Source organism: Mycteria americana, chromosome 8, assembly GCF_035582795.1.
Source record: "Mycteria americana isolate JAX WOST 10 ecotype Jacksonville Zoo and Gardens chromosome 8, USCA_MyAme_1.0, whole genome shotgun sequence".
NCBI lineage: Eukaryota > Metazoa > Chordata > Aves > Ciconiiformes > Ciconiidae > Mycteria > Mycteria americana.
In genome coordinates this window covers 48,715,855-48,732,853 of record NC_134372.1, presented here as the reverse complement: position 1 = coordinate 48,732,853, position 16,999 = coordinate 48,715,855, and the positions used below count along the sequence as shown (strand labels likewise).

The window sequence follows — 16,999 nt, the reverse complement described above, 5'->3', positions numbered from 1 at the left end:
CTATAATAAAGCTTTGTATGTGCCAAAACACATATCCGCGTCTTGATATATTCTACAAACACAGCAGACATTATGGACAGTTTATTCTAGCGAAGTCTGTTTTTCAGCTTCTATTTTATGTTCAGCAGCAGAGATGATCAAAGGTTACAGCGGAGTCGCACAAGAACTACAGCACCTTAGCCAACTCGGAGAGTCTCGCAGGGGTTTCACTGACCATTCTGGCACTGAAGGGAACGGCCCCGCACTCCTGCCATGTCACACAACATAGCGAGAGGTGGCTTACAAGGACTCTGCACAATCTTTCACCCTTAAGAACATGTACACCGCTCCTGTGTACAAGAAATCTTTCCAGCAGATTAGACTTACCCAACTCATAACCACTACTACCCTGCTGAGAATCAATTTCAAAATCCTAAGGAGTTCTCCTTCCTGCAGGGAAAAGCTCGTTAAAAGAGCCAGCACAGCCATCCCTTAATTTTTGGGTAACAGCAGCACAGAGATTCCCTGCTCAGTATCTTTGATTCTGGAGCTGGAAAGGGAAAGGGTCTGTGTCCAAAAGAAGCCTCTAGAGTTCTCCCGTTCCACATCAGGAGTGGGTTTCATACTGGTCTCAGGCGTGGTTCTTCCTCCTCCTCATGGTTTGGTGGCTGCTGGGGCATTTCTTCATCTCTTGTGTCTTGCTTGTCTCTCTCCGCTTGAAGCCAGCTCTGAGGAGCTATCATTTTCTTTGGCCCATAGGGTGGAGGCCCAATCAAAGCTTCAATGTCATCATAATTTATCACTTCTTTCTCCAGGAGGGCATGAGACAGCTAGAAAGAGTAAATAAGGCATAATGAGGCACAGGGGTTTGAAAACAGCCTCCCTGAACTGATCTGAACTCTCCCTGCCAGCTCAACTCAGATCTCAACATCTGGACACAGCACGTGCTGCAGCCCACGAGGAGCAGACCCCTGGCTACCACACCACAGACGGGGTGACCCAAAAGCCTGCTGGAGCCAGTACAAAGTTCTCCAGGCTGCCGGCACCTTTCACAAGAGCGTTTTTGGCCAGGAATACGTAGTATGACTGGAGGCAATAAAGCAAGCTCTAGGGAATGATTCGGCGAGTCGGAACTCCAGGAACAATTAGAGAAGTGCCCTTCCTGCCACTGTCGCTGCACCTGTGGCCCTGCCCGTCTAAGATGCCAAAGTAACAGCAAATGAGACCAGAGCCAGACCCACACCCCTCCCCTGCACGCACAGGGATAACAAAGAGCTGCCTGTTCCTGCAGGCACAGGCTGAAGGTCACCAGAAGTTCCTCTCCAGAAAAGTTGAATTCTCTGGCCCCTCTGCCAGTAGAAGGGCCGCACTTGATCAGCAGGTGGCTGTCAAACACAGAACGACTCAATTCTGCTGACAAGATGCAACACCCTGGCCTGGCAACTGAAACATTTACTCTGTAGATACTTTGGCTTAACTTAAAAGTTTTTTTTCTGTGATGAGCCCCTAGCAAACATCTGACTGCTGTTAAATGAAAGCATCGGAACAGAGGAAGCCTGCAGAGAGGAGACCCCCTAACAACGCCTGCCTTCAGAGCGCTCCCAGGGCACTGTCCCGGGGACAGGGCTGTGATACGGCCAACAGCAGGGTGTCCGAGCAAGCAAGCTCTGGTTACCTTATTACACGCAGGAGGCCTGCAGTTGCGTAGCTGAAGGGGTGGTTGTTGTTTGTTTGTTTGAAAAGAAGATTTAAGGAAAAGGATTGTTTTATTTGCAAAACATGCAACACTAAGTTGACTCCTGGTCATTTTGGATGTTATGGACCAGACTTCTGAAGGTAAGATCAAGTAGATACACAGGGTGCTGCAACCCAAGCGTGGCTCAGCCCAGAGCGATGGGTACAGAGCTCCTGGCAGAGAGGTGGGGACATGCCAGGGTGACTGACTAGGGGACTGTCGGGACACAAAGAGGAGGAGGCAAAGCTCTACCTTGCAACAAAGATTCCTTGTTGCATCAGGTATCAAGGAGCTGGCAGGTGAAAACTGCCTGGTGTCACCAGAAAGCATGAACCAGCACCGGTCAGGCAAGGCGACAGGTCCCATATTCCTTCAACAAAGCCAGAAACAGTCCTGTACGCCTACAGGACCTGGAAGGATGAGCTGTTCCTGCCTTTGCAGGCTTCACAAAACCAGTCACTGTCTGCTTTCCAGGAAATTACACTGCCAAGAGGCTAGCAGAGAAGTGCAGGTGAGGGACACAAATTCTAGCTTTGATCACTTCCACAGAGCACTCCTACTCCTCTACCCTGCAAATACCAGCTGGTGTCAGGAGGCAGACTACTCACTGCTGGAAAAGGCCCACACTCCTCCCTGTGCTTGCTCCTAATCTGGGGGATATGCAGTGAACAGTCACTTGTTCACAACACGAACCCCAGCACTCCCACTACAAGGCTTTCTAGGACCAGAGACACCGCAACAGCTGAGCTACAGAGCACAGAAAGTAGCAAGGCAAAAACCACCAGTTTAAAAAAAACCCAAAAAACAAAAAACCAACATCAAACCAAAAACAACAACAAAACCCCCACACAACTCCCAGCTTACTGTTTGCAGCTTGTCCCGGTTCTCCAATAAGAGCTTCTCTGTGCGCCTGTAAGCCTGAGCCACCAGGACTTTTGCTTCCTAGAAGATGGTAACAAGAAGAGAGATTTGGAGCACAGTTGGCAACAAACAGAACACGTGGATAAACAAGGAGAGCACTGAGGGATGGAATCTGCAAACTGAGCCAGACAGAAAGGGGTTCCCATCAACAGAAAATACAGATAAATCGTTTGAAAAAAAGCCAAAGGAGTACTCATGATAAGGAGCAGTAAACACCTGCACGAGCACAACTCTTCAGCAGAGTCCCAGCTGATGGGAAATGCAGAAATTAAGGAGGCTGTCCAGTAGCAAAAGGTGCAGCTCAGCACAAATCCCAGGGAAGCACAACCGTAGTGCTTCTGAACCAGAGCTTTTTTGTTTCCAGCTATTTGACTTTTCAACTAAGGCAATGTTTTTTGCAGCAATGAAGCCCAATTTCCTATCAAAACAGGCTAACATTTTTCAGTCTGAACCATCATTTTGGTTAGATAGCCTCTCTGATCTAGGAATTGGAGACATTTAAATTGTGCAACTGAGACTTTAAGACACAGGTTTCTTGTAGTCTAAGCATTGCATAGCCATGCTTAGATATACACGGGACCCCTGAGGGCCTGGAGAGACTTCATGCAACAGAATCTTTCCCTAGCCAGGTATTCGTCCGCAGTTCCACAACAACCCCCCAGTCTCCCCAGATTATTCCTTCTTCCCCCGCAAAGCATTTCTCCCTCTCTCCAAACGTCACATTTGAACCTCCTGTTTCCCAGAAGCTCAGCAGGGTCTTGTCCACACTGGAGCCAGGACTGCAGCTTTCACAATCGGTTTTATGCATTGCAGCATATTTCACAGCCACTCGCTGCAGCTTCAGGCAGCGCAGTGCTATTGGGCTGAACTCACAGCTATATGTGATTCTGCCTGTTCTTAATGCCTCACTGCATAGTCCTAATACACCAGCATAGAATAGGTAAGTGCCCAGTTGTTGAAATTTGCTACTTAATGGCTAACAGAAAAATGCAAATTGTTTGGGTGCAAGTTACTTGCTTTTTTTTTTTACTGAACTGCAGGAAAGTAAAGAACAAACCCAAACGTGTAACCGAGGGTGGCCTTACATGGTCCATCATCTGCTGAAGTCCCTGGCTGAAAGGGCGCCGACCAATTCCAGCTGCACTCTCCAGGTCCGGGAAGGAGAGCTGCCCGATGCTGGGCACCATCCCGTACTGCTTCACCATGGAGTAGGCTATCTTGGTCACCTTCTTCAGGTCATCCTGTGCTCCTAGGCAGGAGAGAGATGCAATGCTTACCAGCTCCAAGCTGAGTGCAAGAGGAGCACATCCTGCACAAACAGGCATTCCACTAGTCGAGAGACCAGAAGACCCACAGGAGCCCACGGAGGTGAACACTGCACCTGCTGATGGACCTTTCTACACATACTGCAGGACCCATGCACGACAGCGAGTGAATCTACTGGTAGCTAGCTCACGTGGAGTGCTTACCTGCCACCGCCTGCTGTTATCCCATTTGGATATAACTAGTTGGAAACATGGCACGCAAAGCTTCAGGCCCTGCCATGAGCTGAGAGTCTCACTGAGTAATTGCATCTGTGGCCTTAGGCTTTGGGACAAGCCTAAGACAACACAGCGGCAACCACCACCGAGGGACCTCCATGCTCACAAACGCAAGCCCAAGATCAAAACACGCAATTGGACATTTCTCCTTCCCAGGGTGGGAAACCTCTGCCTGTTGCTCAGATCACCCTTGGACAGAGCAATGCAGAAGCTGGGGCTCTCTCAGCACAAGCTCCACCTGCCTGTGCCAGGGTCTGGCTCCTCACCTGTAGTGACTTTGTTAAAGGTGATGGCCTCAGACACTCTTCCCCCCAGCGCCATACACATCCTCTCCAGCAGCTGTTCCTTGGTGAAGAGGTACTGCTCTCTTGGAAGGATCTGAGCAAATCCGAGAGCTGCGTTTGTTCGAGGGGCTATGGAAACCTGCAACACAGAGCAGCGCTCTCAGTTCAGAGAACAAAAGAGCTCCCAACTACAGCAGCAGAGGGAAGGCGCCTGCATTCCCAGTGAAATTTGTTGAAAGCTATGGGGCAGGCTGACCGACAGAGACACAGCTAGGGACTGCAGTACATCACCATTCCCGTACCGAAGGCTCTGCCTTCACAGCTACAGACATACACTTTCTGCCGTTTTGTGCTCAAGAAATGAAGAGGAAATTGTCCTTAACAGCAAGCCAGTGAAATCCTGAGATTTAGAAGTTGCTTTGGAGCATGTAAGCCAAACAGAGTTCACTTTACTGTGTTCCAGAATCACTGACACTACCTGGAGAGAGATAGGATGTCTTCACAAAAATAAGAGCCATTTCCCCCACCCATTAAATGAGAGTAATTAACAACAGTTCAGCTTATACAATAGGTCATTCAGAGTGAATTTGCTGCTGGTGACAAGCCAAGGAGCTGTCACCCTTGTCATTTCCACTCCCCAACTCCCCCCAGCGTCAAGGCTTTTCAAGGAGGAGATGTACATGGGAGAGAACACACCCCAGGGTGCCAAAGAGAGGTCTTTCCCTGCAGAGAAGGGCTTCAGGCAGACAAACTCCCAAGCACGCCAATCTGAAAAACACATCTCTTTCCAGCAGTATCAGAGCAGTTCATGCAATGGTAGCTTCGCTGGCTGCAACATGCTGGCAAGCCATGGCAGGGAAAGAGATCATATATGCATGCGTGCACACACGGAGCAGCGCTTTGCACCTGGAGGAAGCACATGAACTGAGCAGCAGCATCAGGAGACTCAGTTGCTCCAAACAGTTTCACAGTTGGCTTTTAACTGCAAGGCTTCTCCTATAGATGGTTAATCAGTTTTTCACCATGACTATCATCAATGGAGCCTAATAATGGATTTTTCCACAGCATATTTTAGGGACATGGTTTAGTGGCGGACTCGGCAGCGTTAACAGTTGGACTCGATCTTAAAGGTCCTTTCCAACCTAAATGATTCTATCATTCTATATTTGCCATTCGTTTTGCTGCAGTATTCACAGCTCCAAGCTCATGGAGGCCAGAGTAACGCAGCAGAATTCAACACAAGTACTACAGAACGATCAACGCATCTTGAACAGGGGAACCCCAAAGGACTCTCTTCCCAGCCAGTGACAGGCTTCATGGCCCAACGGCTGGTAGCAGAGTTACCTTCATCACAGCCTCGGTGTGCTCCAGCAGCCAGCCAACCAACGCGTGACCCGACTCATGAAACGCCACAACCTTCCTCTCTTCTGGTGACAAGATCTTACTCCTTTTGGCAGTGCCTATAGGGACACAGACAAGGATCCGATAAGGTAGCCAGCAAGAGGTGTAACCAGCAGGGCATAATCTTGTACAGTGAAGTGCACAAGCTAGGACGGTCCGTGGCTGACCAGGCAGCAAGCTTCATGTTGCACTCTGTCTAGGGAGAGGCAATAAAAAGGCCTTCAATTACATGCTGTGGAAGGTGCTCTCTGTCCCTGCAGTAACACTGAAAACACTGGCAGAAACTCCCTCTCCCCACCTTACAACAGACTTAATCATTAGACAAATAATTTAACATTTGATTAGATCACAACTCTAGAATGCAAAGCTCCGTTCTGTTCCCAGCTCTGCCAAAGGCACGTTACACTATATCTCCGCCCAGGGACAGATCTGCAACAAGTCAGCCTACCATTTGGAAAAAAAACCCCAACAAACCAAAACCCAAACCAGAGACTAGCTAGAATATCATACTGATTTTGCTCTACAGCCTTTCAGTCCCTTAGGCAGAACATGAGAGAAACAAGATGTTGCATTATATAAAAGAGAGGTCCCAGTTGAGATTCTTGTGCATTAGGAGTGTTCAAATCAGCAAAAGACCAAAAGTATATACAAAAATCTTTCTCCAGACCCTGGAAATATCTCTGATTACACATGGCATGCTCCATATGAGCTTATTCCCAGGCTCCTGAGAACTAGCAAATTAAGCCATAACTCACACTTAATACTTCCTCCAAAAAGGTGATTTTTGGAAGTGTCTATTTTCCAACCCAGTAGTCCGTAACGTAGAATAAGTCCAATTAGGATTAAAAAAAAAAAATGCTGAATGGAAGTAAAACTTCTAGCACGTAGAAAATATGTTAACTACAGAATACACTGCGTATCAAGCACTCATTATAGCTCTGCATGTTGAATGCAAAAAGGTACCAGTACTTTAAAGCCGATGTCTCCGCACAGTGCCAGGAGCAGTAGGGGGTAGAGCAGGCAGAGTCAAGAGCAGCATTACACCAAGCTTGCTTGATGTCTTGGAAAACAACATTCTATTAACATTAATTTTTAAACAAAGTCAAGAGCTTTATTAAACAAGGAAACAGCAAAATTAGTGTGGCAGATCGTGTAAAATTACTGCTCAGGGACCCTGGAAACCACTGTGCCCCACACGGCATGATGGTGATGGAATAGCAGATTAATTGCAACAGCCTTGATTTTCATCAGTCAGTCCCTTACCCTGCCTCCCTGCCTTCAGCAGTGTGTGCACATGTGCCTGTACGTCTTTTTCCGCAGAAAGATGTATATATATATACACACATTATATATATATATATACACACACACACTTAAAAAAATCTGGAAGTATTCCTCTGTCAGCCCACCAAGGAGGGAGGGACTGTACTCTTCACAACAGCACACAGTGTGCCTACAAAGATTATTTCTTTTCCTATATAAAGTAATCTCCAGGCAGGAAAGTTCTCTGAAGGCCTGTACTTCCCACATTTATGAGACAAACAACCCAGGAAACAACTCTGGTGCATCTTTGCTGGCCTTACACAGTGTATACAAACCCCATCACGAAAATAGGCTTCGCTACATCTTCTAAAGGCAACCCCTAAATGCCTCTGTGGGCTCAGCAGGTTTCCTCCCTCACTCCCAGGAGACCTGACTTACTGACTGCTTTCTGTTCCCAAACTAAAAACACAATGGGGACTACCACAGAGAGAAGTTCTTACTCCTCCCTTACAGCAACACAAAGCTTTAAGGCTGATGGGGCCTCTGGACTTGCAAAGTTCTCTTTTGATTCCACACCACTCTTATTAAAACCAGAAGCTTATAATGGAAAGCATAGGAATATCTTCTTTCTTTCAAGAAAAGCTTTTATAGCAACTGAAATGCCCTCTGGATTGTGAAACCCAGAAGCGTTCCTATTACATGGCAAGAATACATTTAATATATGGGCCTGGAGGGTTGTTTGGGGCCTTTTAGACTCAGTCTACAAAAAATAGCCAGGTCCTGCTAATACGAAAGAATCCGATTAAGCAACAAAAAGACTTTATGGCCTCCTACACACCACAGAGCCTTACTGAAGCAAGTCAGCTTGTCAGCAGTGAAACTGCTGAAGCCCGTGCCCTGCAACACCCCACCACATTAATCCCAGATATCCCTTCTGCTACACATCCCCTGTGGCCTTGCTTGCTTTTTGCCTTACCTTCCAAGTCTGGGGAACCAAGGCAAGGGTGGGATTCAGAAAGAAAAGCCAAGTGAATCCCTACAAGTTTGGTGCTTTCTCTCCTGCAGATGGGAAAGTAAAGCACATGTTTGCTCTGGCTGATGAGGACTTCTGTGTTACAACAAGAGTCATCTTGCTGTCCACTCCTGGGAGCTGCTGAGTACAGTCTGGGCTTTGTGCAAGTGTGACCACAGTTACCCAAAGCACTCCAAGGGTTTTGTTTTTAAGAGGCAGGTGAAACTGTCGGGAATTTTCTCAAAAATCTTCTCTGAAATGAGGAATTGTTTAGGCATTTTCTGATAAAGCAAACACTCAGGACTAAATTCCAGGATCAGGAAATAACTGACCCAGTACAAACATCCTGTTCCACACGTTCTATTAAGAAAAGCACAGCATGCCATTCTGTTTGCCCAGGCTCACCCTCTGGTAATGACACCGCAGCCGGAAGCAGTTAAGTGTCTGATTATGAAAACCAAGGCTTGGCTACAGGGCAGTTCAGACCAAAACTCACCGGATTCAAATCCCTCAGGTGAAGTCAAGAGTTCTGGGAACTCTTTTTCCCCTCCCTATAATATACTGCTACAGGGTAATCTCCAGAGGTTCCTCTGCTGGCAATGGCACAAGCGACAGGGAAAGGCCGACAGGATGTTCTCAGAGGGAGAACAGTACTCTACTGTCTTTCAGTTTATTCTGCAAATTCATCAAAGCCTGGGCTTTGAGGCCAAAAAGAAAAATCTCTAATTTCTTGTTGCTGAGGATGCGCAGCCTATTTGCTATTCATGTTTATGTAGCAGGTGTCCAGAACAGCAAGAAAAACCCAGAGATACTTCCACTCTTCTTTTTTTTTTTTTTTTAAGAAAAAACCTTTTTCAACTAAAAAAGCCATACAGATTTGAATTCCCCTCTTTACTGTTTTGCTACTGGCCACCTTCCCTGAGCTACTGGTTCAGGCTGCCCGCAGATTCAGGAAGAGAGATCCATTTGACGTCTTGTTCAGAGAACATTCTGTGACCACAGCATCTAAGATCTTCAGGACAGCTCTACAGGACAGAGCACAGTTAGGACCCATCCGTCTTCCTCAAACGTAACCCCCTCACTTCAGCCTTCTCTCAAGAAGCATGATACAGACTAGTAAGACAACAACAGAAATGGCCGGGTCACTTACCTGCAATGACTCTTTCCACAGCATACTCGAAGTTGAAAGTATCGATGGATTTGTGACCTTCTCTAGCAGCATGAAGAGCAGCTTCATTACATATATTCGCTATGTCAGCTCCTGTAGACAAGAGTTTACAAGAGTTACATTGGATTTGTTATGTGACAGATTTCAGAGGACAGAAAAGGCAAGAACAAATCTGGAGAAGGACCTAAGGAAGTCAAATAGCCTGCTTTTTTTGTTCTTTGGGAACAGAGAGCAAACCTAGTCCATGGTGTTTATATTGGATTTGAACAATACAACTGCCTTGGCAATGAATGCTGCGTTGCCACACAGAGGACAGAGTTCAGCAATCAATTAATAGGCTAAAGCCAAGGCTGGCTCTCAGCAACAGGGGAGTGGCGTGGACAGTCTGGGTTGGCATGGGCTGCCGCACGGCTCATACAGCAACCGCACAACCTCTGTGCGGAAGAGAAAGAACATCTGTTCTGAGTTTGTGTGTGGGGGTGATGGTGGCGGGGGGCTGCTGAAAGAAGTCACGAAGAGGCAGTGCACTGGGGCCTGTTAGAGGGGAAACCCAGAAAGGATATTCCAGGAACTCCACATAAACAGGAACTCTGGAGCCCCTTGCTCAGCACTGTTTCAAACTCCCAGGGACCTACCCTGGAAACAGGCTCAATGTAGGAGCCAGGAGGAGTTGTCCAATTTCTACTCTGACCGACAAAGTAATTGCTATTAATTCCTCCTATCGCTTTCCTGGTAACATATATCAACTTAAGAGTCTTTCCCCTGAAACGCAACATCTCATCCTCAACAACAGCTTGGACAGGAGCATGAGCAGTGGTTCCTGCTCTTCGGAATTAGGAACCCAGGCATTATAAAAGTGTGTTTTCCCCACCCCCCACACCCTGCTAGTCCCAGAAGTTTCAGGAGATTGAAAATAGCCATGAACAATTGCTCATCACAGCCCCATTCACCAGGGAGCTGGTTAGGTTCCCACTATTTCCATAGAGATGGAAAAGGCTTGAATAAAAAAGCCCTTTAGACCAAAACACCCTGTTAAAACTAAGCAACCAAGAAGCTCCAGGTTGAACTGCAGAACTAGCACAGAAGCAGGCAGAGCAGCCCCGCAAGGACACAGCATGTCATACCGCTGAAGCCCGGAGTCAGTTCAGCAAGGTGCTGCGAGTAGAAGCTGGCGTCTTGGATCAGTTTGAGACCCTTCAGGTGCTGCTCAAAGATCTCTCTTCTCTCCTGTAAAGAACACAGAACACCTCAGCCCAGCAAGCTTTCACAATGTGGCAGCTTCGATGCACGGTAGGGAGCAGGAGAGGAGCAGACCTCTGGCAGCGGGGACGGTGACATTGCCACCAGAGGGCAGGGCTGTCCTTAAGAGCGCTTTAGTGCTACGGGAGCCCTGATAAACACCCAGCTCTCAAATTCAGAACAGATGTATGGAGGCTTACCGTGAGTCACTGCTTTCTCTCTCAGGGCCACTCTCCCCTCCTAACTTTCACTCTGACCTGTCTTAACTTTTCTCTTACCATAAAAGCACTCGCAGAAAGGAGCTCCGACTGCCTCTACCTGCTCCCTCACACGCCGCAAACGAAGAAAACCCCATCTACTAGCTACTTAGGCTGCAACCATTTCCCAGGCGAAGGTGGGGGTGAGATGACGGCTGGCAAGTAGCCAAGGAGTGACTCATTCAGCTGGTCCAGGAGATCCTGATTAAAACAATGGCCTCAGTTGCCAGGGTTCTTCCCCTTCCTCCTCCAGGGCAGCTGCACAGTTCATGCTTCCGGTGCCAGATTGTATCAGGCATTTAAGGTATTTTAACTGAAAACTCTGAGGACGCCAGTAAAGCACAGATGGGAGAAGAAGAGCCTGTGCTGGCAGAGCAGACAGATCTTTACTGCAGCTGAGCCTATTCCCAAAACTCTGCTACAAATGTCAACACAGCAGACATGGAAGACTCCTAGTAAATGGATTTAAAAAGCATTCAGAAGGAGAAAGTAACTTAACAGGCTGCCTAAAGGAAAATGAGGAGCCTTACAAGGATAGTGAGGACAATAAACCTAAAGAAAAAATGGTGCTCAAGGCACATGCAATTTAAGCTCCCACACAAGCCAATTTGCCAATAAGGTGGTTCCCAGTTTCCCGGAGAGAAGACACTAACATAGTTTTGCATCTGCATGGCAAAGAGAACCTCACAGAAGAATTCACTGCCAAAGCTCATACCAGCACAGAGACACTTAAAAACAGCGAGTTGTCATTTCAGAGAAACAAGCAACTGCATTAGCATGTCAAATCCTTGATTTAGAGCACACAATAAGAATAAAGGCAAACAGAAGCTTACGACCTCTGTCTTCTCCAAGCCCAGCCTTTGCCAGGCCAGTGAATCACCAGCAAGGACTGGGACACCTCAGTCATTAGCATTATGGTAAGAACAGGGCAGTAGGTGGAATATACCTGGAGTGTTGGAAGATCAATAAAGATGTGCCTGTCAAGCCTCCCAGGTCTCATCAAGGCGTTATCCAAGACATCAGCACGGTTGGTGGAAGCCAGCACTATGACATGATCTGTGGTTCCCATTCCTGTAGAAAAACAAGCAAAAACAAAGGCGAAGGCTTTCACCATCATAGATACGGCATTGCAAGGATACAAAGGGACGGGGCAGGGCAGGATGGAGAGTATATTTTACACAGCTTCATCACAAAGCCAGAGGGAGTTTACAGAATCCTTTGGGGCAGCTCAGGCTGAGAAAGTGTCCTCTTCAGCTAGGAGCATGAGACAGGAAAGAACCTCCCAAGTCACCCAGGCCAGTCTCTGGTCATCACAGACACTCTGAAATTCCCTTTTCATTTACTTAATAAGCCTTGGCTTAAAACTTTTTTTTTTTTTGACCTTCCTTTTGCCACATTTGGAAATTGCTCCAAGGAGAAACCAGAACAGAATTTCTCTATTCTGATGAGTTAGGAGATGCCTTCTCACCCCCAGGCTTAATTCCTTCTCCTTTAGCTCCAGGTTGTACAAACAATGTTTTCTAGCTGAAACAGCCTTTTCCTCCCAAATATTTCTGTGGAAAGCCCTTTCAGCTTTCATTTACTTTTAGCCTTCAGTCACAGATAGGCCACCAGGATCACCAGGGAAGGGACAGGCTTTTTTCTGACCAGCTCAGGTTAATGCAGAAAGAGAGAACATAGCCTTGCCACCGAGCAAGGGGCATGTTACAGCATGATTTGATCTTTGTCTTCTCACTCATCTTTTATCACTCAGAAGGCACCCAGGCATACTGCAGACCAGCGCAAAGACCAACCCTGCAGAACTTACACCACAGACACGTAGGCCGACACAAAATGCAACCAAACAGCTTTGCAGTGACGACTAGCATACACTAGCTCAAGCCACAGTCAGAGAAGGTTTTGTCTCCAGGTCTTAAAAGCTGAAGGGAGCATCAGGATTTACAGGCTTTGTGAGAGCAGCCTGCAGTATGGACACATCAAAGGCAGACAGGGCTTCCTGGGGAAGCCAGAGCACGAGCAGCTGGAGGAGGGCAGAAAGGGGCAGGCTGTTGCGCTGCTTGGGTGGGGAGCCAGAGATCATGTTGAATCACTGAACCACACTGCTTATTTATTACATTCCACCAGGTGCCCACGGGCCCCTGGGTATGAGTCACCTGCTTACAGCAGATTCAACAGCCCTGCCATACAGCAGCCTTCCCAGGGAAAGGATGCGTTAGTCCCATGTGCTTCCTTTGCTGCCAAGTCACACGCTGCAGAGAGGCAGCTTTATGCACGTAAGCTGGGCGAGTTTCAGCTCTCTCCAGCTTCACCAGAAGAGCTGCCAAATGTGTCAGCGTACAAGAGCTCAGCAGAGAGATTAAGGTTACAGGTAAGTCAGAGGACTGGCTCTGTCAGCTTGCGCTATAGCAAACCTCAGTTCTTCCTCCCTGCAGGATGCTGTCTACATAAGCTCCTGGAGAGGATGAAGTCGGCCGTTCTTCAGGCATGTGTTACACTGCACTCTGGAGTGTGATAAATAAGCACAGAGACTGGCAGGCACTTGGGGGATAGCAAGCTTCAGTCACATAGCAGGATTAGACGGTACAGTACATTATCTGCTTTGCAGCTGGGAAGACTCTCTTAAAATAGGTCTGACTATTAGAACAAATATTAAAAAAACAGAACCACTGAGAGCATCCTCCTCACATCAGCTTCTGCTCCACTTGCTCTCAAGCCTGTATCCCAGCAGTGCGAAACACTGCTCCAAGAAATCTACAACCGCAGCCTCCGATTCATATTACTGTTCCCAATGCAACATCACCCAGCATGTCACAGGCTTTGGCTTCCACAGGCAAAGATCAGCCAAAGGAACAGTCTACAAAAACACCACCTCGGTCACATCAACAAATGAAAACCAGCTCTGAAAATTTAGCCTAAAGAGAGCTTTCATATCTACAATGTTTACAAATGAAGCCACTTCAAAAAGAAAAGGAAGAGGAGGGCTCACTTGAACTGGCAAGTGCTGTGCTCCCCACTGACACAGAGCACGTTACTTTGATGGGCACCTCATCTGCATTATTACACTGTAATTCTCTAGCCATTTGTTCAAAAGCCTTTTGGACGTCATCTGCGAACAGCATCATTGAAACGGGGCCACCTTTGTGAGGGAAGCCTCAGCGTCAGAAACTTGCATACAGCAGAGATCAGGGGAGAGGTCTTGTCCGAGGACTTCACGTGAAGAGCTGCTACCAAAAGATGTCCTGCATTTTCATTCACAAAACACAGATCAGCCCAGGGCTGTCAAGCTCCTCTCAAATGCATTCAGAACAGAGGAGGTATGTGGGTCACATTCCTCTTCCGCTTGTTTGTGAGGGAAGATTCACTATTCAAACCGGGCACCTGTTTTGACAAAACCAGTGACACGCGTACTCCAGTCTTTAAAAACAGCTTTTGTACATACAGGCTCCCTCCAGTCCCTCCCCTTCTCCCACCAGCCTCCTGGTGCTTCCAGAACACGAAGAAAGCTGTCAGAGTGAAGGAAACCAAGGTTGCCTGTAGGAAGAGCACTACAATCACTCTAAAACCTGCGTACCAGAATTACCGAGTATCAAACTGCACATTCATCCCCTACAGCTTAGCATAATGGCTTTTTTTCTTGGTGTCCTCATCCTTCCTCCATCCTGCAGAGCAGGTTCCATATAGCTCTGGCCCTCCTTTTCTTCCTCTACCTTACCTCTGAGTAATCTCATTCGAACACACAAATTCAACAATCACCGCTGATGACTCACAGATCTACTTTTGTGCTTTTTTTTTTTTTTCAAATTAATAGCTAACTCGGTTCTATGGTGTCGCCTTGCAGAACTTCAACCATCAATTTAAGCTAAAAACAGCTAAAACAGAGCTCTCAACCTTTCATTTCATGGCTTCCTCATTACAAACACACACCACTCCTCTGCTTGTGCTTGGGTAGAACTGTTGACCTCCTAAAAAAACCTTATTCCCTATCATCCTGAAAACTATTTTGCCGTGATGCACATAGCACTTCAGTGTTCGTTCAGGTAACACGCTCAGTTAGATAACATTTCAGTAACATGGGCCAAGATCACCGCTTACGAGTACGAGCCAACAGTAAGTCCATGTTTCTTGTACTAGCCTGACAGTCCTTGCCAGCTGCCTCCCAGCTGACATTGTAAACTCCTTGGGCTATTCTTCTAGCATGTTTGATGAAGCACTTGGTACATGATCTGTATGAGGCACGAATAAATAATGAGACAATATAAATTTTAAAATAAACTAGGCAGCACACAGCAAACAAGGGACTATTAAAGTACATATTGAGGATAACATTTACCTTCTAAACTCACTTGCCAATAGAGTTGTATCCTAATTTCTGAATTGAGACTCACCAAGAAAACACTCTAGAAGCCATGCCTAATTTCTACAGACTGGAAGAAATCAGACATTTTCATTTTTGGTATGGAGATGTGGATTGTACTGACCACGTATTCTTGAACAGACTGATGGACCTCCATTTAATTCAGTGTTAACCTGTTGCCAGCTCACCCTACAACACCAGGAGAAAAAAACCCAACCAAGCCAGGATTGCTGTTCTGCGTGTTACTGTTGTCCTTTTCTGTTGAGACCATCTACTCTACAGAAACAGCTGTAAACAGTTATGTTCATCCAAGTATATTTACGTGCTTGGCCAAGTTGCCTAAGTTAGTGCATGTGCAAAGTCCCAGGGAACTGCACACACGTATTTAAGGTGATTTCTAGTATCTACGTAGCATGTGTTTCAAAGGTGCTCCTCTGATAACCAGATTTCTGTCTGGTTGTTTAGGACCTACTCAAAGCTCATTCCTCTCCTTCAAAAACTTCATGGCACCTTTGCTGAAGCAGAGAGAGGTCTCTGTACAGCAGGACCACTCCACCCTGTCTGTACCATGCTGTGCTCCTGCTTACAATTTCCCCTCTTTCTGCAGCAAGGGCAGAGATCCAGAATTATAGATCATCTTGCATGCAGCGTGAAGGAACATCTACCCTTTGCTGAAAGCATTTTTACAAGTCCCAGCTTCTGTCCTTGAAAAGGGAGGGTTGACTCCAGAGCGACCTCCAGAAGGCAGCCTTGCTGCTGAACTGCAGGACGTGCTCTGCTTCAGCAGGGCTGCATCCCCATCTTACTGCAAACATTCAGTAAAAAAGCAAGCAGTTTTAACCCCCAGGGTCTGGAGAAAGAGGGATGCTTTTAGTGCAGGACAGCTTTTAATTTTTCATATGAAGAGTGTGATGAGACAACAAGTGTCACAGTTACAGTCAAGGGAAAACGTGGCTCTGTGCCATGAAACAGCAGACTGATACAAACACTCCCTGACGGGCAGGTAGTTCGTTATTCCTTACCCTGCTCTGGAATTAATAAGATTTAACAACAGAAACATTGCAAGTTGGGTCAGTGCTGCAGGCTCTGACAGAGTTATGACTAAGAATAGCCAAAGGATCATTCTTTTTGGCACTTGTGTGAAAGCATCTGAGAAAAGGGCCGATTCCAGATGCAGTACAGCCAGAAACCATCCAGAAGTGCTTGTTTGTGAAGTTTCTCTCTCTCAGTTTAGATAGGGATCCTATCGTCAGGCAGACAACATGAGAATAAGTCAAAGGACGGGACAATTGATATATTACATTGCTCATGTCCCTCTGGGACAACTAAACTTCAAACCTTAACAGGCTTTAAACCACTACCTGTCTTAGACGGAACACAGCAAGTATTCAACAATATTTAATGGCCAGCTGGACCTAAACGTTACCCTCTACAGACAGGAGTGCCCTTGCTGCCAATTCATTTTCTTTTGGTTTCCCAGTACTGTAAATAATTCTTCTCCAATTGCCAGTGGGAAAACATACTCCTGAACTGAAGCCACTTACTACAGTAAGAGTCTTTGGGGTTGCTGCCCTCTGCCAGCCATGATCTCTAATGCACACTTTCTGTTGATTTTATTAGCAGGTGGATGCTCACACGGCCGTTGGTGCAAATTCACTCTGGATGTGATATTAAGCTCTCTGCTGACTCAGGGTCTTCAGTACAGTCACAAAACCAGTTGGCTCCAGGGTTTTAAGATTTACTAGATTTAGCCCCAAACCCTTAAAAGCATAACCCATATAAATGTCTAGGTTTCAGGAGGGTTATCTCCACAACTTCGTCACAGCACATACTCAGAGATCTGTC

General features: G+C 46.8%; 1 protein-coding gene across 1 annotated transcript in view; it reads right to left on the bottom strand.

The window, feature by feature from the left end:
- Window positions 1-66: 66 nt before the first annotated feature.
- Window positions 67-16,999, bottom strand: part of SPG7 (SPG7 matrix AAA peptidase subunit, paraplegin) — a 33,184-nt gene continuing 16,251 nt past the window's right edge. Inside the window, exons 10-17 of the mRNA XM_075511112.1 lie at window positions 11,747-11,871; window positions 10,429-10,531; window positions 9,287-9,397; window positions 5,805-5,920; window positions 4,443-4,599; window positions 3,721-3,884; window positions 2,579-2,656; window positions 67-809 (exon numbers count right to left, since the gene is read on the bottom strand). Of these exons, the coding sequence (XP_075367227.1) occupies window positions 600-809; window positions 2,579-2,656; window positions 3,721-3,884; window positions 4,443-4,599; window positions 5,805-5,920; window positions 9,287-9,397; window positions 10,429-10,531; window positions 11,747-11,871 (1,064 nt within the window). The 3' untranslated portion in view covers window positions 67-599. The remainder of the gene's footprint in view (window positions 810-2,578; window positions 2,657-3,720; window positions 3,885-4,442; window positions 4,600-5,804; window positions 5,921-9,286; window positions 9,398-10,428; window positions 10,532-11,746; window positions 11,872-16,999) is intronic.